Source organism: Electrophorus electricus, chromosome 15, assembly GCF_041902795.1.
Source record: "Electrophorus electricus isolate QZ-2024a chromosome 15, ASM4190279v1, whole genome shotgun sequence".
Lineage (NCBI taxonomy): Eukaryota > Metazoa > Chordata > Actinopteri > Gymnotiformes > Gymnotidae > Electrophorus > Electrophorus electricus.
In genome coordinates, this window is record NC_137511.1 from 18185238 (window position 1) to 18209407 (window position 24170).

Genomic DNA, 24170 nt, shown 5'->3' on the forward strand with positions numbered 1-24170 from the left:
TTTTAGGACTTACTACGCCAGATACAGACCGTGCAAAACGAGGAATCATTTTATGTTATGTGCAGATTCAACAGACAAAGGCATCAAACAGCCAATCACATTAACAGAGAGACTATTGCCTGTAGCCCCTGCCTGTAGTTAGTATACGATTGGCTGATTGAATGGGTGTGACTACCCACAGCAGGGGGGCTTATAGGAATACATACTTAGAGAATGTTTTGCATAAAGTAATCTAGCACTGAGCTGTGTACACACAAGTGAAATGTCTCACAACAGATTTTTTTTGTTGTAGGTTGATGCCCGAGTTTAACTGCGTTCATTGTTGCTGACACAGGACTCTACCTTGTTAAGGTAAAGAGAGATCAGGGTGTTAATCATTTATATTATGCAAGAGTACACATACAAATATACAAAACGAAGTGCATGAACAGAAAACCGTTAGGCTTCATCTGCGTCTAATGCTGAGACTTAACATGATCACAAGAGTAGATGGGTGGTGTTGGCATCCATCCATGAATGATGACAGGAAGAGCAGAGCGTTCTAAAAGTCCTAAATTCACCTCCATCTTAGAACCACACCACTCCACACATACTGCCCTGTTTGGCTCTTCCAGCAAAGCTCTCCACCCCAAGCTTGTACGGGGCGAGGCTTGGCTCTAGCTCATACGGACACGTGAAGGTCAAAGGGAGGTCACAGGTAGTCTCTCAGGCTCGCGACTGCAGAGAAAGACGCAGTAGCATGTCGGAGAGATGAGACAGCTCGGAGTGCTGGGCCTGGCTCTTGATATGTTCTAGGGTGCGAACCTATATACACACACACACACACACACACACACACAGGTGAAACAAACAGACTATACAAGTACAGCAGATTTCTGTCATCAAACTCTCTCAACAAGGAACATGAGCATGTCCACCAAGGTGTGTGCGCTCGCGTGCCTCTCAGAGACATAGAAGCGCACGCACACAAGTGTGTCTAACCGAGATGCGAGTGTCGCATTGGCCATTCTTATGACTGAGGTTCCACAGGTTGACAGCCAGCTGGTTGAGTTTGTTGTTGCGCAGGTCTGCGTGAGCCAGCAGACAGCTGAAGAGTGAAAAGGCCAAACTGCCCTGTCTGTGCACTCCCTGCACACACACACACACACACACACACGACTTACTTACCCATATGGGGTTTTTCCATTGAATTACTACTTAACGGGATTAAAATACTGCCACCAAACCCTAACTTTAACCTCAGAAAAAAAAGGCAAGTGCATTCATTTGGTTATCACATGAAAACTGCATTTAATGGAAGTAACAAGTCTTAAGTGTGGCAGGGCTATGGTTTCACTCCCCATAGCCAAAGCAGACTGCTGGATCACGTAGGGTGGGCGGTGCCTGCTCACCTCCTCTCGGCCCAGGGTCTTCAGATGGTCAAGCACCTGTCCAATCAGTGTCTCACACAGCCGGCTGATCTCAGCCACAAACTTGGGGTCTCCTCCGTAAAGCGTCTCATTGGAGTCCACTGGGTGTGGTGGGGGGGGGGGGGGGGTTTACATCTTTTATGATTAATCTTCACACAGTGTGTGTGTGTGTGTGTGTACCGTTAGGGATGGTATAGAGGTAGCTCTACTTTATGTTGGGTGTACCCTTAGGGATGGTATAGAGGTAGCTCTACTTTAGGGTGGGTGTGTGTGTGTACCCTTAGGGATGGTATAGAGGTAGCTCTACTTTAGGGTGTGTGTGTGTGTGTGTGTGTGTGTGTGTGTGTGTGTACCGTTAGGGATGGTATAGAGGTAGCTCTACTTTATGTTGGGTGTACCCTTAGGGATGGTATAGAGGTAGCTCTACTTTAGGGTGGGTGTGTGTGTGTACCCTTAGGGATGGTATAGAGGTAGCTCTACTTTAGGGTGTGTGTGTGTGTGTGTGTGTGTGTGTGTGTGTACCGTTAGGGATGGTATAGAGGTAGCTCTACTTTATGTTGGGTGTACCCTTAGGGATGGTATAGAGGTAGCTCTACTTTAGGGTGGGTGTGTGTGTGTACCCTTAGGGATGGTATAGAGGTAGCTCTACTTTAGGGTGTGTGTGTGTGTGCGCGTGCGTGTGCGTGCGTGCGTGGGTGTGTGTGTACCGTTAGGGATGGCATAGAGGTAGCTCTACTTTAGGGTGTGTGTGTGTGTGTGTGTGTGTGTGTGTGTGTGTGTGTACCGTTAGGGATGGTATAGAGGTAGCTCTACTTTAGGGTGTGTGTGTGTGTGTGTGTGTACCGTTAGGGATGGCATAGAGGTAGCTCTACTTTAGGGTGTGTGTGTGTGTGTGTGTGTACCGTTAGGGATGGTATAGAGGTAGCTCTACTTTATGTTGGGTGTACCCTTAGGGATGGTATAGAGGTAGCTCTACTTTAGGGTGGGTGTGTGTGTGTGTGTGTGTGTGTGTGTGTGTGTGTGTGTGTGTGTGTACCCTTAGGGATGGTATAGAGGTAGCTCTACTTTAGGTTGGGTGTACCGTTAGGGATGGTATAGAGGTAGCTCTACTTTAGGGTGGGTGGGTGTGTGTGTGTGTACCCTTAGGGATGGTATAGAGGTAGCTCTACTTTAGGGTGTGTGTGTGTGTGTGTGTGTGTGTGTGTGTGCGTGCGTGTGTGTGTGTGTACCGTTAGGGATGGCATAGAGGTAGCTCTACTTTAGGGTGTGTGTGTGTACCGTTAGGGATGGTATAGCGGTAGCTCTACTTTAGGGGGTGTGTGTGTATGTGTGTGTGTGTGTGTGTGTACCGTTAGGGATGGTATAGAGGTAGCTCTACTTTAGGGTGGGTGGGTGTGTGGGTGTGTGTGTGTGTGTGTACCCTTAGGGATGGTATAGAGGTAGCTCTACTTTAGGTTGGGTGTACCGTTAGGGATGGTATAGAGGTAGCTCTACTTTAGGGTGGGTGGGTGTGTGTGTGTGTACCCTTAGGGATGGTATAGAGGTAGCTCTACTTTAGGGTGTGTGTGTGTGTGTGTGTGTGTGTGCGTGCGTGCGTGCGTGTGTGTGTACCGTTAGGGATGGCATAGAGGTAGCTCTACTTTAGGGTGTGTGTGTGTACCCTTAGGGATGGTATAGAGGTAGCTCTACTTTAGGGTGTGTGTGTGTGTGTGTGTGTGTGTGTGTACCGTTAGGGATGGTATAGAGGTAGCTCTACTTTAGGGTGTGTGTGTGTGTGTGTGTGTGTGTGTGTGTGTGTGTGTGTGTACCGTTAGGGATGGTATAGAGGTAGCTCTACTTTAGGGGGGGGGGGGGTGTGTGTGTGTACCGTTAGGGATGGCATAGAGGTAGCTCTACTTTAGGGGGGGTGTGTGTGTGCGCGTGCGTGCGTGGGTGTGTGTGTACCGTTAGGGATGGCATAGAGGTAGCTCTACTTTAGGGTGTGTGTGTGTGTGTGTGTGTGTACTGTTAGGGATGGTATAGAGGTAGCTCTACTTTAGGGTGTGTGTGTGTGTGTGTGTGTGTGTGTGTGTATACCGTTAGGGATGGTATAGAGGTAGCTCTACTTTAGGGTGTGTGTGTGTGTGTGTGTGTGTGTGTGTGTGTGTATACCGTTAGGGATGGTATAGAGGTAGCTCTACTTTAGGGTGTGTGTGTGTGTGTGTGTGTGTGTGTGTGTGTGTGTGTGTGTGTGTGTGTGTGTGTGTATACCGTTAGGGATGGTATAGAGGTAGCTCTACTTTAGGGGGTGTGTGTGTGTGTGCGCGCGTGCGTGCGTGGGTGTGTGTGTACCGTTAGGGATGGCATAGAGGTAGCTCTACTTTAGGGTGTGTGTGTGTGTGTGTGTGTGTGTGTGTGTGTGTGTGTGTGTGTGTGTGTGTGTGTGTGTGTACTGTTAGGGATGGTATAGAGGTAGCTCTACTTTAGGGTGTGTTTGTGTACCGTTAGGGATGGTATAGAGGTAGCTCTACTTTAGGGTGTGTGTGTGTGTGTGTGTGTGTGTGTGTGTATACCGTTAGGGATGGTATAGAGGTAGCTCTACTTTAGGGGGTGTGTGTGTGTGTGTGTGTGTGTTTGTATACCGTTAAGGATGGTATAGAGGTAGCTCTGCTTTAGGGTGTGTGTGTGTGTGTGTGTGTGTGTGTACCGTTAAGGATGGTATAGAGGTAGCTCTACTTTAGGGGGTGTGTGTGTGTGTGTGTGTGTGTACCGTTAAGGATGGTATAGAGGTAGCTCTACTTTAGGGTGTGTGTGTGTGTGTGTACCGTTAAGGATGGTATAGAGGTAGCTCTACTTTAGGGGGTGTGTGTGTGTGTGTGTGTGTGTGTGTGTGTGTGTGTACCGTTAAGGATGGTATAGAGGTAGCTCTACTTTAGGGTGTGTGTGTGTGTGTGTGTGTACCGTTAAGGATGGTATAGAGGTAGCTCTACTTTAGGGGGTGTGTGTGTGTGTGTGTGTGTGTGTGTGTACCGTTAAGGATGGTATAGAGGTAGCTCTACTTTAGGGTGTGTGTGTGTGTGTGTGTGTGTGTGTGTGTGTGTGTGTGTGTGTGTACCGTTAAGGATGGTATAGAGGTAGCTCTCCTGGCTCATGGCTGCCAGCAGGGGCAGGGCGCTGATGTACACACGCACTTTAGCATCACTGCTGTCCTCCCAGGTGTAGTCCTGCACCATGTTCAACAGCCCTCTCACCAGGTACAACACACCCTGCTCAGGGTGGTCCTGACACACACACACACAAACAATATTCTGAGTCTGAAAGTCTGAGTCTGTGCAGAGAGGCAGGCTGAGTGTGTGTAGAGTCTGTGCGGGTTTCAGCAGGTCTGTACCGGCACTACCAGCAGTGTGGAAAGGAAGCTGCTGATGAACTCGAGGAGGAAGGACTCTGAGGAGCGCTGTTTGCCCTCCACAACGATGGTGCGGGGTACCTCAGGCAGAACACTCACCGCCGCCTTCATAAAGGCGTCGGCTGAGAGAGAGAGAGAGAGAGAGAGAGAGAGAGAGGTGTACATGGTAATTATGTAATTAAGGTCATTCATAATTAGAATGAATTTAATTGTATAATTATTATAATTAAGCATAATTAATTGTGTCTCGTCAGCCATAGTCCACTCACCCTGGGACAGACACTGGTTGGCCAGTGCTACCTTCCCTGAGAGCAGGTAGAGGTGGAGGCGGCTAAAGATGTTGCTGATGGAGGGGATGGTGATGAAGCAGTAGGCCGCACATGCCTGCATCCAATCAGTGCAACCGCGAGCCAGCAAGAACCCAGAACCAGCACAACCATGAGTCAGCAAGAACCCAGAACCAGCACAGTTATGAGTCAGCAAGAACCAAAAACCAATGCAACCATGAGTCTGCAACAATTCCAAACCATCTGAGTGTCAACAAGAATCCTGAACCCTAGGATCGCTCCTGGGGAACAGTTAAACACCCGCGCAGATGTAGCAGGGCACACTGCGAGGCTGCGACACTCACTCTGACAAACGCGGCCGTTTTGCGTGAGTGGCTTCCTCCCATCACTCTCCTGGTCTCTATGGCCAGCTGATTAACCGTCTGCAAAAAACGTGAAATAAATCAGCTGAAGCAGGAAACTAAAATCCTTTGAAAGTTTCAACAAATGTAGTTATCTATAGCCTCCCACCTCCACTACCTGCAAAAATAACCTTTCATGATCCAAAAAAAAAAAGCATCCTGCGATCCACTGGAGGCAGTAGGAAAGCAGGCCAGAGTGATGAGCGCAAGTCTTCATCTTCAGATATGAACGCCTTGGTAATGCCCTTCAGTGGGAGAGAGCCTCTGCTCCTCAGGCCACACACACGCACATGAATGCAGAAGAGACACACTCACATGAATAAGCTGAATTATAACTGGCTCCAGGTTGCAGAATGTGGCTCTGGCCTCCACACAGAAGCTCAACTGCTGCTCAAAGTCCCGGCCAAACGATACCTGAGCACAGACCGAAGCAATCAAAAACAGTCACTTGGCTCTTGTCCAGCGAAAGCTTAGATTCAGCAGCATGAGAGCTCAGACATTGATGCATTAGCTTACCATGCGGATGAAGCCGTTGATCAGCAGAGAGACCGACCTTTTCTCATCCTCCACAGTCAGAGCGCTGAAGGACAAAAAAGATGAGGTTCGATCGATCATGATCATTGCATGGCCCCTGAGGAGCCTTCACAGAAAACATTTCACACACCATCAAGCAGAATGGAAGCCATTTGAACTAACGCACGCGCACACACACACTTACTTGACGGAGTCGTGCATGGTCTTGCAGACGTGTAGGAGGGCATTGAGGATGACAGGATCACGAGTTGACTCCTGCTGGTGCCTAAACCAACCAGCACCCTTTCCATTAGGAGATCGTCTATGGTCCTCTAAACCAACCCTTTCTATTAGGAGAACATCTATGGTCCTCTAAACCAACCAGCACCTTTCCTATTAGAAGAACATCTATGGTTGTACACGGTACAACCTTCACGCTATTCAGTACGACCTATTAAATAGATCCAAACAACATGAAAACAGCTTTCAGTGTTTTTGGTATGCCGGTAGCTTAGTATACTTACTTGATGAAGACTTCCATGATAGATTTGCAAACCTCCACCCTAACACTGTCTTTCTGGAACATGTCCAGGAAGGGCAGGAACTTCTCCTGCAGTGTTACAGCACGCCAGCACATAAATTAGATGAAGGAAGCTCGTGCCACCTTCCACACTGACTAGAAAAAAAAAAACACCCCTAGTTTCTGAGCCCAGAGGAGCCAGTGCTCACTCTGCGTTACGTTATGACATGAGATGGTGTGTTGGTGTTCTAAACAGCACTTAAAAAAGCAGCATCTCCTTTTGACTCTTACCATGGAGAAGAGCACAGAGAAGTTGTGGAAATAGGTGAGGATCTTCATCATCACAGAGTGTAGCTGAAAGCAACAGAGCACAATCATGATCATGATCATGATGATGATGATGATCATCAAGCAGCATTCTTGGAGACCCTAGGTAGTGTCCACTCTGACACTCGAGTCATCTGATGAAGTGTGTTAAACCTTGAGCTTCGACAGAGCTGCTATGGCTACACATGCGTGGATCTTAGACACCTATTTCTTTAGCAAGATCAAAAGAAGTTGCAGATCAATAGATGTTGCATATCAGTAAAGGTTACGGAGTGAACCTCTGTGTAAGCATCCTCAAACGCACGGTCAGGGGTCATGTGCTTGATAATGTCAGCCAGCACTGTGTTGACCTCTCGTTTCTGTGAGAAGATTTAGAAAAATGGTAATAAAAATGAGAAAAATCTTTTTGTGGGGGATGGAAAGACACACACACACACACACACACACACACACACACACACACACACACAGCGACTCACCGTAAAATGCCGACAGGTGAACTCAACCCAAATTTCCGCACAGGTGATGTAATCCTGAAAACACATCATCCACACATTTTAAGTCATGTGTCAGATGTAGGTCAGACATCAGCCGAACGAGGCGAGCGTGGGGGGGGGGGGGTGGCGCATATACCTGGGCATTGCGCACTTTAGTGATCACCTTCCAGGCCTCGTTGAGGATGGGCAGTCTCTCACTCTCAGGGGGGTCAGCGCACGCAAGGCTACGGCCCAGAGAACCGAACAACAGGTGCTATGCGGGGGCAGGGGACACACAATCGACACAGCTGCAGTGTGGGTACAGCGTGAGCAGGTGTGTGTGAGTGTTTATGTATTTAGCTCTTTGTGGGCATCATTTAGGTTGGCAACATACAGCACACAAGTTAATGGAAAGAGCTTATGGGATAGGACATTGTGTGTGTGTGTGTGTGTGTGTGTGTGTGTGTGTACCAGCTAAACCTAACCCTAGTAGGGAAATACCACACAGGGCTAGGAGATTCCGTGTGTGGACCAGGTGAGTGTGTAGGGAGGCCTTTTTTCTGCACCTTGGGAAATCCAGTCTCATCACAGTCCTTGATCATGCTGATGAAGTCGGTGGCTCTTGCAGCTACAAACTCAGCTCGGAAGGCCCACATCACGGAATTCAGCAGGAGAGCACTATGAGTAAAAAAACACACACACACACACACACACACACACACACACACACACACTACAGTCACAGTGCATCCAAAATAAAAACAAAAACAAATGAGCATTAGGACACAGGAAGTAAGATGACCATCAGTTCTGGAAGGCACTGCAGTCTGAGGTTTTGCACCCTTATAATAACTTCTTTATAAGCACCTTTCGGGATACTCAAAGACACTACATACAAGAGCCAATGAAAACATAAGAGTATAGCGGAATAGCAGGGTAAAACGAATAATAAAATGACAACACAGAGGGGAAATAAAAAGAGAAAATTACAGATTAAAACATGGTAAGAGTTACAGTAAGGGAATGGCAAGACAAAACAATTATGATCAAATAAAGCTGTGAGGCAATAAGAAGAAAAGATTTACAGAGCAGGAAAAGCAGTCTGAAATAGAAACGTTTTTAAAAGCTTTTTGAAGATGGATAGTGAAATGGAGACGCAATTATCAGATGGCCTTGTTCCAACAAGCTAAAAACTGACTCTAAATGTGACCCCATTCAAACAGGTTCACCGTGTGATAACACTTGTAATAGGATACCCATGAAAAACAAAAAAGGGATCCCATGAGTGGTTAGCCAGTGTGAAAGCTCCCCGCCCAGGGGTGAAAGGTCTTACTTGTTACCCAGCTTCTTGCACCTCTCCATCATTTCCGTTAGCAGCACCTGGTGAAGAGCAGCAGAAAGAGGCAGATCCCAGATCAGTATGACGTATCGCACTTCAAACCACGTAATGGTTTTGGAATTGGGCACAGAGGGTGTGCGTGCGTTCACCCGCTTACATCTGACGCCCTGTAGGCCACACACTGCAGGATCCAGTGGATGGCAGGGGAGTAGAGGGTGAGGTAGACAGGCACCTCCACCCTCTGGAGCACCAGCTGGTTCTGGACAGCGTCGCCGTGGATCTGGCGGAAGGACGCCAGCAGGTCGAAGAAGTTCTTGTTCAGGCTGTCCTTCAGGTGGGGCGTCACCTCCATGCCCACCTGGGGGGAGGCGGGAGAGGAGAAGGGTTGCTGAGCAGGAGAGGAGGAGGAGGAGGAGGAGGAAGAGACACAGGAGCAAGGAGACGTACCCTGCACAGATAGGCCCGAGCGTACACAGCCACCAAGGGGTCGCCAATGCCCCGAACCATAGCTGTGAGACGAGGAACCGTCTCCTGAATCCCACTGAGGGAGAGAGGGAGGAGAGGAGGATGCAATGGAAGGGGGGAGAGAGAGAGAGCGCGCGAGTGAGAGAGAGAGAGAGCGCGAGAGAGAGCGCACATGACCCTGTAATGAACAAACCAAGCCCTCATCCTCAAGCCTACTGAAGGAGTCAGTCGAGTCACTCACGAGTTGTTCAGGAAGCGATTGCACTTCAGTATGGCGGCCTCCACATATCTACAGCAAGAGTCAAGGATTCAAAGCACACGCGGGATGCGCGCAAGCACAAGCCCTGACCCGTTTTCCAGCCCCTGGCGGCACGGCAGCTGTGCCCGGGGAGGGTGCAGGGATACAGCCGAGGAATCAGCTCCCTGATGGAGGCGATTTTGAAGAACCAGTTGAGGCAGGTCTCCTTGGCCGTGTCGTTCACATCCTCCGCGGAGAAGGTGTCTAAGGGGACAGAAGCGAGCACGTAAAAACAAACAAGCCGAACCGAGCACGCCGATTCCCATTAAACTGGGCGTGACAGAGTTAGCGAGTGAACACGTGCCGTTCGTAAACCAAGTAGGCGAGCCGGCTTTTGACGACAGGCAAAAACAAACCTGTCATCTTCGTTTGAAGCCCTAACCGATTACACACATTAAAACGCCCCTCGTTCCCTGGTTTCCGCAGTGAGACTGCGGAGCGAGACTGTACAATCCTGTAGCAGCAGAGTAGTAATTCAGACAGATGAATCCTTCTGTTCGTCTTACCTGGAAGGGAATGAGGGTCTGAACACATGGACCAGATGCGGTCATACACCAGTTGACCTGCAGGGGGGGGACATCGCTGTCATCAACAAACAGAGCAGGGAAAGCATTTGAGTGTCTCTGAACCCTAAAGCCCAGGGCTGTGTTCAAAATAGCCTAAGACATATTGTATCCTGCAAACTGCAATCAGTATATACTGTATACTAGTCCCCATAATAGTATGCAGTATAATATCCAGTAAGTAACAAACGCAAACCATGCTATAAGATCACATAACGCATTATTGAATGCTATGAACGTTATTATTGTGACCATTGTCGGCCAGTCTTGGTTCCTCTCAAGGTTTCTTCTTTATTTCTTAGAAATAAATTTTGACTTTGACGACTCTGTCAACTTGGGAAAGATTTTCCAGCACTGCAGCGGTGCGTGTGGTACACCATGAAGACAGCTCTGGTCGTGTACTGGAATATTTGGCTGGAGTAACGTCATCTGGGTATCTTTCGCATACTGGAATTGACTTTTTTTGATCTCATGCTGCATAAGCCATGCAGGTTCACAGCCGGATCAGTACGCGGGTAGTATGTAGTGTGCCATTTTGAACACTGCAAATTAGGGTGGCTCAGTGCACAATTGGCTCGTTATGGTACAGCTGGACTTTTGCAATGCTAATATTGCAGAAGGCTGCAATATGAGAACCGGCCCACTAACAAATTATGAGATTAATTATGTGGTGTGAGGACCTTCTCGTGGTCTAGGCTGCTGTTCTGTGGGTGTTCTGATTACATCTATGGCATTGAGCAGATGTTCTAAACAGACTGACTTACAAAAGGGCCTCCCATGTCCACAGAAAACACAGCCTTAACTAGTATATATATATATGTTTGAGGCTAAAAACAACACTTTCAAATACTGCCCAAAACAAGAGTCTGTGTTGGTATCTAGATACACAATACAGAGGAGATAAAACACATCTCAAGTGTAATTACTGACACTTAACAAGTGCACGACTACCGATCGTTTTAAATATTTTTCGGAAGCCTAGTCATCGCAGTTACACGATCTAACAAGCTGGGATACTTTTGGTCACAACACTTCCAGCTGCTTTCTACTCACAACAGCAAACGTTTGCGGTTTGGGAGGTAGGCAGCAGTTATAAGCCACACGAATAACAGAGGTCCAGTACACCGGCCCAAATTCCCGCTTTACAGCTGTCTACATTTCGCACGGCACCTGAACCATTTCCGCCGTAAATTCCGTAGCAAGTAACATCGCCAGCAGCCGATGAGGTCCAGCGGGAAGGCTTCGCAGACCAGAGCTCTACTGAGACAGCGCTCACTCCGAGAGGTTCAGGGCTTTTTAAAAATTCACCAGAAACATCAGCCCAGTCCACCAAGCATCCTGACATCTATAGTTCATGGTGCATGAAGGATTTTGCCTCTTGAAAAGCAGAAAAACGTTTTTAAAATCTGCATCTTGCTAACCGTGTCCCTAAAGGAATAACTAACTATGCACAGTAAAATACAGCTACGTTCTGTGGACTTGCAAGCTTTCCAAGGCAACTTGAAATAATAAATACCCTGAACTATATCTAAACACTTGAATATACATAATATGATCCAAGTTGACAGTAGACTGAAATACCCTACAACTCAGAAGTCTGCACTGGGAATACTAGCAACATACTGACACACCCTTAAAGCAGCTCCGACCTCAGTTACAGCTCAGCTACATCTCGGCCAAGCACCTGCCGCATTCCTTTTGCAAAACACTCGCCGAAACCAAATGGAAGAAGCGGATTGCAAACGTGCAGGACACAGGCCATTATCTGAACCCTTACCAAAGGTGTCCAGGATGTCGGTGATGAGAACAAACTTGCTGGGATAGAACTGGATCACAGATGTGTCTGAAAGCAGCTTGGAGCACTGTGAAAACAGGCAAAACGTTCAAGTGACATGGGTGTGTGGTCTCAAACATGCTGCTGGATATACTTTCTTCTGTGCTGATGAGTGTATGCAAACCCACATTAGCTGACCTGGATAACAATTTTGAGGGCTTTAACTTTCTGATCTGAAGACCACGCCTCCTTCAGAGACTGATTAAGATCCTCAATCCGGTTTACATAGTCCTGCTGAGACAGGTTCATCATCTCCCTCTGAGAGCCCTGACACACAGAAATAAACACACACACACACACACACCAAAAAAAGCAGGCAGAGACATTTATACCCATTTTCAAAGACAGTTTTGGATACTCTTCTCCAACACTTCACACCTAAGGAGTGAGGCAGAGAATGTGAAGCACAGAGGGGACTCACCTCCTCCAGGTCATCCAGCTCCTCCAGACGAGTACGCACCTTCTCTGAGACTGCAGAGGAGGGGCTGGAGGCCTTGCCTTACGCCCCACACAAACACACACACACACACACACACACTCATTTCAAGGACAGAAATTTGTAAATAATTATTTGCAAATTTCTGTCCTTGAAATGACAAAGTAGTTGGACAAAATTGCGCCACATCTGTTACCCTGCTGCCTCTGAACGATTTCAGTAATGAAACTTGCACCATGGAGTCAGAGCAGTTATGACACAATAAGGTGACTGAAGAATTGTTAGTGTGGTCCAGATGCACTGTAAGGGATCACCATTTGCAGACGGAAAACACAACCTATGCCGAAAGCAGGACTTACTTTTGTCAGATCCCATGAAGAGGTTCTGCAGGAAGGGGAAAAAAAAAAAAAAAAAGACAGTAGATTCAGGAGCGGGAGGTTTCTGAGCACAAGGACACTTCATCAATGACGTTTGTTGAGCCACTTACTATGGAGAGCTTCTCTGTGGTGGTGAACCTGGCAAGGATCTCCCCACGTTTGGCTGCCCAGGGTTCGAAATCCAAGCCCACCTCCTCCTCTCGCTCCCTCCTTTTCCTCCCCAGCTCCTGGGAAAAGCAGAACCAAGGGAGTGCATGGATCACCCATACTCTGGATGAGCGCTAGAACTCACCGAAAGTCCGCCAAAAAGTCTGCTGACACAGACGTTGCCAAGTCTAAAGTGGGTCTCTCATGTCTATTCATTTTTAAAGTAAGCACTTTGTGAATTTCTTAAAGCTCAAAAATTAAGAATCACCATGATTATTGAGATCTGGTACTGTTACAGGACTCACTTAGTCAGGGAATTCACTTGTTCATCTTACTTAGTGTTGAACTGGTGAACTGACCACATCTAGATGCAGAAGAATACTACTGTAAAATGAATATGCAACAAAACTCATGTGATCTGTTTCCATAAATCAAACCCTAAGTAATCCCTGATTCTGATTATAATCAATACTTTAATGCTACTTGACACTGGGCAAATCCTTAAATCACCTGACTGTTCGTGGTTTCACAATCATAAGTGTTCACAATTTTCCCGTCAAAGCCTAGTAGTGCATGTCTGTGTGTCTGGGTTGATGTTTCTCTTGCACCCTGCCATGCTCTAAGCATACCATGAATAAGTGCAGGACAGCACTGACCAAATGCTGAGAGCAGCCTTAAACTGTGTTTCTACAGGCGACCGCATCCGTGCTGGGGACTCACCATGGCAGAAGCACTGTGGGGCAGGGTGGGGGCCTCGGCGGCCTCGGCGGCCGCGGCGAAGAGGGACAGAGGGTCCGTCCCCTCCAGCAAGGAGCTCAGGGGGTCGGGGGCCACCGAGCTGGAGGAGGAGGAAGAGGAGGATGTGCTGCCTTTACGCCCTCCGCGCCGGCTCCTGGAATCCAGCACCTATAAGCAGGTGGGAGGGAAGGTAAGAGATCGAATCACTTCTTATCCAGAGCAAGTCCAAAAGAGAAGGAAATTAAACGGTTTCAAATGATTTTAGTTTGGTCATCTCGTTTGTCAACTCCACTACTATTTTATAGAACAAAACAATCCCTTTCAATCATTTGCATCGTTTTTAGTTCATGCCTAGCAGACCAAACGGCTTAGATTCAGGCTCCTTAACACAATACAGCCATCACCCAACTGAATTAATCAAGAGGGTCCTCCTCACCGTTAAGCAACTCATCACGTCACCCAACCTAAATAATCATGAACCTTTTTCACTCCACAGCTCGCCTGCACTACAAAGCAGGTGATCCCCTGGCGGACTGACACGGCAGACTCGCAACCTGCCTCCCCCTCTGCTCCGGCCTGTGTGACTGGCACTGTCCATTGTGTTTAATGTCATGTCTATTTATTTTTATGCCTTTTCTCCTCTCGAATCACACTGTGGTGCTCTGTATTTACACTTATGCACTGTGCTGCTGACGTTTGGCACCATGGACCAGGAAACAAAATCCTCATCATCTAATTCCAAGATGCAAACTACATGGAGGACAGACAAGACAAGCCTGGCTCGACTCATCCATTTCCATCTGTCCGTGCTACAAAAACCAACAGAAGAACATAAATAAATTAAATAAATAAATAAAAAATCACATTTAAAGAAACAACCACAACCACTATAAAAAAAAGAGGAGCTGAGCTTAAAAGTTGACTTTTAGTACAAAGGCATTTTCTCAAACGCCATGTAACGTGCTGGGTTGGGTTTGGGAAATACATTTTTTGCTCCGTCAAAGACCAGTTTGAGTACGCGTCTGCAGACAGCTGAGATTCTGAAAGACTTGAACGATTTGTTCCCCTCCTGCAGGGCAGACTTCAGCAACTTTGCGAAGGCGTGTGTGCGAAGCGACAACCCGGACGGACCGTGATCGGTTTGAGGGGATGGTAGTCGCCGAAGTCCACGGACGCGACTGCCGCACGGCAGCTCCGCAGCTCGGCCTCGTAGTGGCGCACACGGGAATGCCTGCAAGGCAGGACGAGGACATGAGAAAAGAGGACCACCGACTTATAGTGTGACTTTTACCATTTCTGCACTTTGCGTTTTACCATTTGATAAGTATCCCAGCTAGCTTTTCTTTAACCGCCAAAGCAGAGGCTACAATAGTCGTGAGAAGTGTCACTAATCGCTCGCGTTAAATTTGTGTGTCAGCTGATAGTACCACAAAAAAAGACAAAGTTATTGCAAAGAATGTGATTTAAAGGAACTCATCACGACAAGGAAAAAACATTTCTCACCATGGAACAGAAACCATCTTCAAATCAGTGTCATATGAGCAACACGGAAATCCCAAATAGGGTGGGGGAGGGGGAAGCAAGATTACCTACCACAATAAAAGTCTTTTCAAATCGTCCAAATTAGCAATGTTCGTAAAGGGCCAGCTTCTAATGTATGTAAAATAGTTGACGTTGTCAAAGAAATTGACGCATAAAGATTTCACATGAGCTGACCTATGCGCATGCGCATTGTTCATACAATTAATCTGGCAGCCTAACTACATACTTAAATACAACCAAAGTTGTATTTAACTTTGTAGATAGGCTGGAGAAGACTGGCTGCATGACCAGGGATCCTTGTACTGCACACGTGCAGGACATCAGGCCTGAATTGGAAAGTGAATAAAGTTTATGGAATTCATCAAATATACATGATAGACAGTGAAACTATACATGAGGCTGCAAAAGTATTCAACATCCTTAAAAGTCATCAGATTCATCTGGATTACAATTGACCCAGTCAGCATGTGTGAGTAGGCCCCATGTGGGATTTATCTGGGTTTACTGGGCAGGGCAACAGTTGATCTCCAGTTGGCATGGTTACATGGGCTGTGTTTGGGCACTGCTTGTTCTACCTATAAAACTATCTTTAAACTATCTGGGTTTACATGGGCCTGCTGAGGTGGGTTTATTGTGCAGATATCTGATGTGTGTTTAGTGTGTAGATATCTGATGTGTGTTTAGTGTGTAGATATCTGATATGTGTTTAGTGTGTAGATATCTGATAGGTGTTGGTTGTGTAGATATCTAATGGGTGTTTATTGTATAAATATCTGATAGGTGTTGGTTGTGTAGATATCTAATGGGTGTTTATTGTGTAGATATCTAATATGTGTTGGTTGTGTAGATATCTAATGGGTGTTGGGTGTGTAGCTATCTAATGGGTGTTGGGTGTGTAGCTATCTAATGGGTGTTGGGTGTGTAGCTATCTAATGGGTGTTGGGTGTGTAGCTATCTAATGGGTGTTGGGTGTGTAGCTATCTAATGGGTGTTGGGTGTGTAGCTATCTAATGGGTGTTGGGTGTGTAGCTATCTAATGGGTGTTGGGTGTGTAGCTATCTAATGGGTGTTGGGTGTGTAGCTATCTAATGGGTGTTTGTTGTGTAGATATCTAATGAGGTTTTTTGTTTTTGTTTTTTTACAACAGTTTTTGTTGTATCTGAAATGTCATCAAAATTTGGTAGGTTTTGGCCTAAATAATCATGTCTTGATATCACGTTACTTTAATTACATTTATCATTTCAAAGCAATGCACTTTGACAGTATATTTGTGAATGTAAAGTTATGAACATCTTTGCCTTGCAGCTGAAAAGCTAGTTTGCTCAATATTTGTCCTTTCTGGCTGATGTTTCTTACAGTGGCTAACACATATAATAGATAACATGTTAATTACAGCAATTTAGATTTGAAATAAGTATTAATTTCAAATAGCGTTATTTCAAAAACAGATGAATGTAGGACCACATGTAGTCTAGAAAATGGTGAGTTTGGGAAGATACAGCCTAACTTGTCATGAACATATAACTAGCCTAGCCTACCTCATACTCCACAGGGATAGTTCGGATGGATTTATATAACTTCAAGCATATTTAAACGTAGCCTAGCCAATGAACTGTTTTGATTATGGCTTACTGCGTGTTTGTGTGTCCTGACCAGCATGGAGAATACACTGGGCAACAAGGTGTGTATTAGCATTCTAGCAGTGGTGAGACTACGATAGCATAGCTTTTAAAATTGAAAATACAGTATCATGTAGTGGTTCTGACCAAACAATGTAGGAACCAGATTTGGGTAGTAACACGTGACATATACTCGGTTACATTTACTTTGTAAACTAATTGTAATTTTAAGAATTGTTTTGAAAGAGGGTACTTTTGCAAGTTCAAAAAAACCACTGCTGCTGTCATCACAATTCTCTTGTTATAGAACCAGCCGGATGGGAAAAGCAGCGCTGGCACTACCCAAAAGGTTTGTGTAGTCAAAATACAGCTCCAGACCATGCCGAAAGAGATGAAAAGAGAAGTTCTTAATGAGGAAAAGAAGGGTTCAGGTGTAGCTTTAGTGGCAGAGGGATACAGTGAGCGTCGGGTTGCTTCTATCTTGACAATTAAAAAAACGACGGTTCATAAGAACAAGGTCAAGCAGCAAACGCATGGGACAACAACAGCTACAGACTGGCAGAGGTCGAAAACGACCGACCGTGACGATCGCCACCTCGTTCAAATGTCACTTAACAACCATAAGATGACAACAAGTGACCTAGAAAAAGAATGGCATGCAGCAACTGGGTGAATTGCACAGCGAGGACGGTTTGAAACGGGCTTCTGGAGGCAGGGGTGAAGTTGTGCAAAGCTAGAAAAACACCCTTCATCAATGATTAGTAAAGAAGAGCCAGATTGAAGTTTGCGAAAGACCATAAGGATTAGACTGTAGAGGACTGGAGTAAGGTCATCTTCTCTGATGAGTGCAATTTTCAGCTTTGGCCAACACCTGGTCGTGTAATAGTTAGATGGAGACCTGTAGAGGCCTACAAGCGAGTGTCTCGCACCCACTGTGAAATTTGGTGCAGGATCGGTGATGATCTGGGGGTGTTTGGGCTGGAATTGGGTAGATTTGTCTTTGTGGAGCACGCATGAATTAAGCCACTTACAAAACTGTGCTGGAAGAAAACTTGTTTCCTTATGCACTGACAATGTTCCCCAACTCTGAGTATTGGTTTTTCAACAGGACAATGCTCCATTTCTCACAGCCAGGTCAATCAAAGTGTGGATGAGGGACCACCAGCTCAAGACCCTATCATGGCCAGGCCAATCTCTAAACCTGAACCCCACTGAAAACCTCTGGAATGTGATCAAGAGGCAGATGGATGGTCAAAAGCCATCAAACAAAGCTGACCTCCTGGAATTTCTGTGCCAGGAGTGGCATAAAGTTACCCAAGAGCAATGTGAAAGACTGGTGGAAAACATGCCAAGAGGCATGAAAGCTGTGATGAAAAATAAAGGTTATTCCCCCAAATATTGATTTCTTGACTCATCCTAAGTTGAGATATTAGTATTGTATTGTTTATAAATGAATATGAGCTTGTTTTCTTCGCATTATTTGTGGTCTGAAATTTCTGTAACTGTTTTGTTATTTTGACCATTAGTCATTTTCATTAAAAAATGCTCTAAAATACAATATTTTTATCTAGAATTTGGCTACTTAGAATACTTTCCCCCAGTATTTTTACATCTCCATGTAAATAGCACGTGTACGCAAGTAGCGAGTACGTGACTTAGGAAAGTGCTGACTACTTAGTTAGCACAAATATGTTCACTATCTACAACTGATTATACTTGCATATCATTGTGTATAATAGGCCTAATCAGTACCAAGGAAAGTGGAGCTTCTCTATTGGCTGACCATCACTGAACACTGAACAGGGATGTTCCCAAGGCCAAATATAGGTGAACATTATACACCTGTACATGATTGTATTTTATTATTTACCAGACGTTGAATTTTATTGACTTCGTTCATTTTCTGCATGTTGATCGAAGAGTTCTTAGATTGCTTTTTGTCAGCACTAAAGAAAGCCCTCTCATTTTTTGTTGTAATGGTTGACCCGTCTCTGTCTCCACTCTTGTTTCATGTTGTATGTTGTTGTTCTGGTTTTTGCTGTGTCATTAGTTTAATCTGTTTCTAGTTTCCCTCTAGTTATCCCTTGTTATGCTTACATTTACATTTACCTTTACGGCATTTAGCAGACGCTCTTATCCAACGCGACTTACAAAAGTGCTTTGTCATTTATTCATAGACTATATCCAAGCACAGTACAGTAGGTTAGAATTAAACATACCAATGAACTAGAACACTAGAATACAGGGATGAATGCTGATACCTAGAAGTGCAAAATATATAAGGTCTATCTTAAGCAATGATAAGTGCTATAAACAATAAGTACTAGCGTTTGTTAAAAAGTATAAATAATGCCATACAATAACTACTAAATTAGTCAGTCAATAAGGGAGCAGTGTCAGTTGTCCTTTAAATATTGTGCAAATAGATGGGTCTTCAGTCTGCGTTTGAAGACTGCAAGTCACTCTGCTGTCCGGACAGCAAGATGGAGTTCTTTCCACTATCTTGGAGCCAGGACAGAAAATAGTCTCGATGCTTGTCGTCCATGAGACCTGAAGCAAGGTATTTCAAGCCAAGGTTCTTGAGGTTCGAAGTACTCGAGGTACAGATCGGGCTTTGACCATTGACCTCATGTATGAAGGGGTTGGTCCATTTTTGGCTTTGTAGGCAAGCATCAAGGTTTTGAATCTGATGCGTGCAGCTACAGGGAGCCAATGAAGGGAGCGCAGCAGTGGAGTAACGTGTGAACTTTGGAAGATTGAAGACCTGTCGTGCTGCTGCATTCTGGACAAGTTGTAGAGGTTTGATGGCTCTTAGAGGAAGACCAGCAAGTAGCGAGTTGCAGTAGTCTAGCTTTGAGATAACAAGAGACTGCACAAGCACCTGGGTAGCTTCTTGCGAAAGAAAGGGTCGAATCCTTCGTATGTTACAAAGGAGGAATCTGCTAGACTGGGTTAGATTAGAATCATGAGTTGAGAACAACAACTGGTTGTCCAAAGTTACGCCCAGGCTACGGGCAGCTTCGGATGGTGATACCAGGGAGTTCTCAAAGGAAACAGTAAGGTCGTAGTAAGGGTTGGGAGTACCTGGGATGAACAGAAGCTCAGTTTTACTGGGGTTAAGCTTCAAGTGGTGGGCTGTCATCCATGACACGATGTCAGTCAAGCATGCCAAGATACGTCTGGAGACCTGCGTGTCGGGGTGGAAAAGAAATAAATAATTGATTGTCATGGACATAGCAATGGTAGGAGAAACCATGAGAAGATATTACATCACCAAGAGAACGAGTATACAAAGAGAAGAGAAGGAGGCCCAATACTGAGCCTTGTGGAACATCAGTGGAGAGTCTACACGGTTTGGATGTGGATCCTCTCCATGTCACCTGATAGGATTGCCAACCAGATAGGACTGAAACCATCTCCAAGCAGAGCCAGTCACACCAAGCCTGGAAAGAACAGAGAGAAGAATGTTGTGGTTCACTGTGTCAAAGGCTGCTGAAAGGTCTAGAAGAATCAAAACAGATGACTGTTTGGCAGCTTTAGCAGCATTTCACTGTGAGTTATACTGTGTATGACTATGTATGTGACAAATAAACCAAACTTGAAACTTGAAAGTGATCTAGGCACAAGGATAAGACGTTTGGTGGGGAAAGACACTAATGGCATGAAATTCAAAAGAAGAGATGGAAAAAAAAGAAGAGATGGAAAGTGTAGAGAAGGAAACTGGAGTGAAACGGCACTCTCGAGACATTAGTAAACCTGTGCCACCACCCCTGCCGAGACGCCTCGGAGAATGGGTAAATGAAAAGGCAGAGGACAGGGCAGCCGGAGTCGCCGAGTTCTCAGGGGTGATCCATGTTTCTGCTAGAGCCAGGAAGTGTAGGAAGTGGAGGGATGCTAATGCTGAGATGAAGTCAGATTTCTGGACAGCAGATTGGCAGTTCCAGAGCCCTCCTGCCACCACGATATGTGATGGTGTGAAGCGTTGTGAGTCAGTGAGGTTGCTGAGATTGCAACGTCTATGATTGTGTCGAGGAGATCTGTGGGATATGTGGACAGGAATTGTGAAGCACATTTCAGATGCTCGATTTGTGGATGTATGAGATAAAGGATTGAGATAATATGAGAAGATACTTAGCTGAGTTTGTGAAGTCCTGTAGGTGAGATGTAGATGAACTGATTGAGAACACCACCAAACCTCCTCCAGATGTTGATTACCGCTACAGACATAGCGGAGTCGTCCTAATTTAAGTCAGTTCAATAAGTGCTGAGCCCACCCCTCAATTCACACCTAAGGTCAGGGCGAAACTATACCTGTATTGAGTAATTACTGCTACCAAGCAACTAACAACTAGGTTTAGACAACAAGCCTTGAATTTCACAGAATCTAAGGCAAAAGTAAGTGAACTTGGAGCCTACCTTAACCAACCAGATGATAATCCAAAGAGACAAACCAAAGCAAACAAAGCACATGCTGTGTAATTATACCCTGTGTTTCCCTAGTCTTGTTGCAGGTCACTGTATGTAGCGACTATTTGCCCTAGCTTGCCTTTCCTAGCCTGTTTTGTACATTATCAGTTGTGTTTCTTTCATTATGAGTGTTTGTAGTTTTTGTGGGTTTTTTTGTTTTCTGTGTACAATGTATCCTGGATCTATTCGAGTCGGTTCTATGACTATGGACTGTCTAAATGACCCTGACTTTGAATTTACCAATAATAAATCTTGCTCCTCTCAGCGTCTGGGTCTTATGTTCACGCTGCATAGTGTTCTGCATATCAAGCATAGAAATATCAAAGGCAGATATTAATAACATTCAAAGGGACTTGACAGTCTGAGAAATATACTGAGATAATAAAAAGTGTTTACAGGAAAAAGGTTTAAACATTGAGTTTGAAATATTAATAAAACAAAACAAAAGGTAATACAGAGATTCTGAGTCCTTTCACACTGATTTGTGTAGAGAGCAGAGGCCTCTGTAGAGGCCTTTGCAGGTGTCTACAAAGGATTATAGGTAGGCTTCAGCAGACTTCGGTGTAAAATATCTCACAATCAAGCTCGGGACAGAAGAGAAAAATAATCCTGTTTATCTGATTGGGCATTTGGGAACAACAGAAATCCATGGATATGAACAGCAACACATAAACAGAATTAAACAAAATGAAAATGGCATAGTATCTGCAGATTTTCTTTCTATAAGGGATCTTATCTTAAAGAGTACATAGTGAGTTACTTTCCAATTTTAGGAATTGTGGTGTTAACGTAGCACATAAAAGATTATTCCCAAGACAATACAGCATACACATGTGATCATGCTCTTTTTTCAGTTATATATGTCATGTGAAGAAGTGGAATATGATGAAACACCTCTGTCAAGTGACCAGAAATACTCCTAAAATTAATACGTTCCAAGAGATTATTTGGTCTATCTAACTAGCATCTTCTTTAAGGAGCATTTGGATGATCTTTTCCCAAATTTAAATACTACTTGATACATTTTGTTTTTGAAAAGAGATTGTCAAAAGTGGGATTTGAACCCACACCTCCATTTGGAAACCAGAAAGCCCCACTATAGGAAAGAATGATCCTCCTGCATCTAGAGCCTTAGACCACTCGGCCATTCTGACTGGAATGCATGGTGATAGTTTAAAACCAGCCAGACTAATTATCATTAATAAATCAAAGCAAAAGCTTTTTCATGAAGAAATTGAGAGAACAGTCCTTTATTTCAAAGCTTTGCATTAATTGCAGGGACTACATTTTGAAATTAGCTCGTCTGATTTTTCGATTGTTCAGAACCAAATTACCTTCTTTTTATATGTTATAGACATTTGACACATGGTTGCAAAGGTATATAATTGATCTTTCTACTCAAATAGTCTTCTTTCTCATGTTGTTATAGATGCATGAATTCCAACATTATAGATATTGTATTTTTTAAGGGGGACATAGTGAGTTACTTTCCAATTTCAAGTTTTTGTGGTCCAGAAATACTCCTAAAGTTAATAAGTTCCAAGCGATTATTTTGTCTATCTAACTAGCATCTTCTTTAAGTAGCATTTGGATGATCTTTTCCAAAATTTAAATACTACTTGATACATTTTGTCTTGGAAAAGCAACTGTCTGAAGGGTCCTATGTTAAATTGAGGGAATAGTCCTTTATTTCAAAACTTTACCTACTTTGTTGTAAGTACATTTTGAGATTAGCTTGTCTGATTCCTCCAATGTTCAGAACCAAATTAACTTCTTTTTATCTGTTGTAGAGATTTGTTGTTGCTTTTGAGCTTGGCAGATTAGTCTGTTTGACTGTTCTGCACCACATTAACTGCTTTTTAACTATTGTAGACCTTTTTTATTATCATCAAGGCATTATGTCAAGTATGACTCTCAACCAATATAGTTTTAAATTCTGCACTTTTTACATGGTTGGAAAGGTAGAGAATTGATCTTTCCACTCAAATATTCTTTTTTCTCATGTTGTTATAGATGCATCAATTCCAACATTATAGATATTGTACTTCTTAAGGGGGACATAGTGGGTTACTTTCCAATTTCAAGTTTTTGTGGTGTAAACGTAGGACATAAAAAATTGTTCCCAAGACAATACAGCATACAAATCTGATCATGTTATTTTCTCACTCATAAATGTCATGTGAAGAAGTGCTATGTGATTACACACCTCTCTCTAGTGACTCTAAATACTCATGAAGTTAATACATTCCAAGAGATTTTTTTGTCTTTCTAACTAGCATCTTCTTTCTCATGTCGTTATAGATGCATCAATTCCAACATTATAGATATTGTATTTTTTCTCGGGAACATAATTTTTTTTGCGGTGTTAACGTAATCCTTAAAAGATTGTTCCCAAGACAATACAGCATACACATGTGATCATGCTCTTTTTTCAGTTATATATGTCATGTGAAGAAGTGGAATATGATGAAACACCTCTGTCAAGTGACCAGAAATACTCCTAAAATTAATACGTTCCAAGAGATTATTTTGTCTATCCAACTAGCATCTTCTTTAAGGAGCATTTGGATGATCTTTTCGCAAATTTAAATACTACTTGATACATTTTGTCTTTGAAAAGCAACTGTCAGAAGTGGGATTTGAACCCACGCCTCCATTTGGAGACCAGAAAGCCCCACTATAGGGAAGAATGATCCTCTTGAGTCTGGCGCCTTAGACTGCTCGGCCATTCTGACTGGAGCTGATGGTTATAGTTTAAAACCAGCCAGACTCATTATCATTAATAAATCAAAGCAAAAGCTTTTTCATGAAGAAATTGAGAAAACAGTCCTTTATTTCAAAGCTTTGCATTAATTGCAGGGACTAGATTTTGAGATTAGCTCGTCTGATTTTTCGATTGTTCAGAACCAAATTACCTTCTTTTTATATGTTATAGACATTTGACACATGGTTGCAAAGGTATAGAATTGATCTTTCTACTCAAATAGTCTTCTTTCTCATGCTGTTATAGATGCATGAATTCCAACA

The 24170-nt window shown here is 44.4% G+C and overlaps 1 protein-coding gene, 2 long non-coding RNA genes and 1 other non-coding gene across 12 annotated transcripts; 2 read left to right on the forward strand and 2 right to left on the reverse strand.

The window, feature by feature from the left end:
- Positions 1-356: 356 nt before the first annotated feature.
- On the reverse strand, positions 357-15088 carry vps35l (VPS35 endosomal protein sorting factor like). 4 transcript variants are annotated; one of them, XM_081697219.1, is made up of 30 exons: positions 15019-15088; positions 14501-14746; positions 13498-13683; positions 12741-12857; positions 12613-12637; positions 12239-12315; positions 11956-12084; positions 11761-11845; positions 9927-9983; positions 9528-9624; positions 9364-9411; positions 9105-9198; positions 8815-9015; positions 8652-8698; positions 7885-7996; positions 7476-7592; positions 7322-7375; positions 7121-7201; positions 6807-6869; positions 6520-6605; positions 6201-6281; positions 5999-6062; positions 5798-5896; positions 5426-5503; positions 5064-5178; positions 4777-4916; positions 4504-4669; positions 1392-1510; positions 982-1128; positions 357-804 (listed from the first exon to the last, which is right to left on the reverse strand). In XM_081697219.1, the coding sequence occupies exons 1-30, from the start codon at positions 15019-15021 to the stop codon at positions 706-708; spliced, it is 3033 nt and encodes a 1010-aa protein (XP_081553345.1). In that variant the 5' UTR covers positions 15022-15088; the 3' UTR covers positions 357-705. The 4 variants fall into 4 exon arrangements, with proteins under 4 accessions (XP_081553345.1, XP_035389122.2, XP_081553346.1 ...); XM_035533229.2 differs by having other exon boundaries at positions 14647-14746; positions 15019-15082; XM_081697220.1 differs by lacking the exon at positions 15019-15088 and adding an exon at positions 14830-14926.
- Positions 4510-5188, forward strand: LOC145651279 (uncharacterized). The gene is made up of 3 exons (XR_014117130.1): positions 4510-4642; positions 4725-4960; positions 5049-5188. It is a non-coding gene; the product is annotated as an uncharacterized LOC145651279 (long non-coding RNA).
- Positions 12852-21393, forward strand: LOC145651278 (uncharacterized). Of its 6 annotated transcripts, none has more exons than XR_014117128.1 (5): positions 12852-13000; positions 13471-13705; positions 14591-16738; positions 16984-17025; positions 17785-21393. It is a non-coding gene; the product is annotated as an uncharacterized LOC145651278 (long non-coding RNA). The 6 variants fall into 6 exon arrangements; XR_014117127.1 differs by having other exon boundaries at positions 14591-16237; positions 16714-16738; positions 16984-21393; XR_014117125.1 differs by having other exon boundaries at positions 14591-17025.
- Positions 21394-23767: 2374 nt separating this feature from the next.
- trnal-caa (transfer RNA leucine (anticodon CAA)) lies at positions 23768-23878 on the reverse strand. Its single transcript has 2 exons — positions 23841-23878; positions 23768-23813 (listed from the first exon to the last, which is right to left on the reverse strand). It is a non-coding gene; the product is annotated as a tRNA-Leu (tRNA).
- Between the last annotated feature and the right edge of the window lie 292 nt (positions 23879-24170).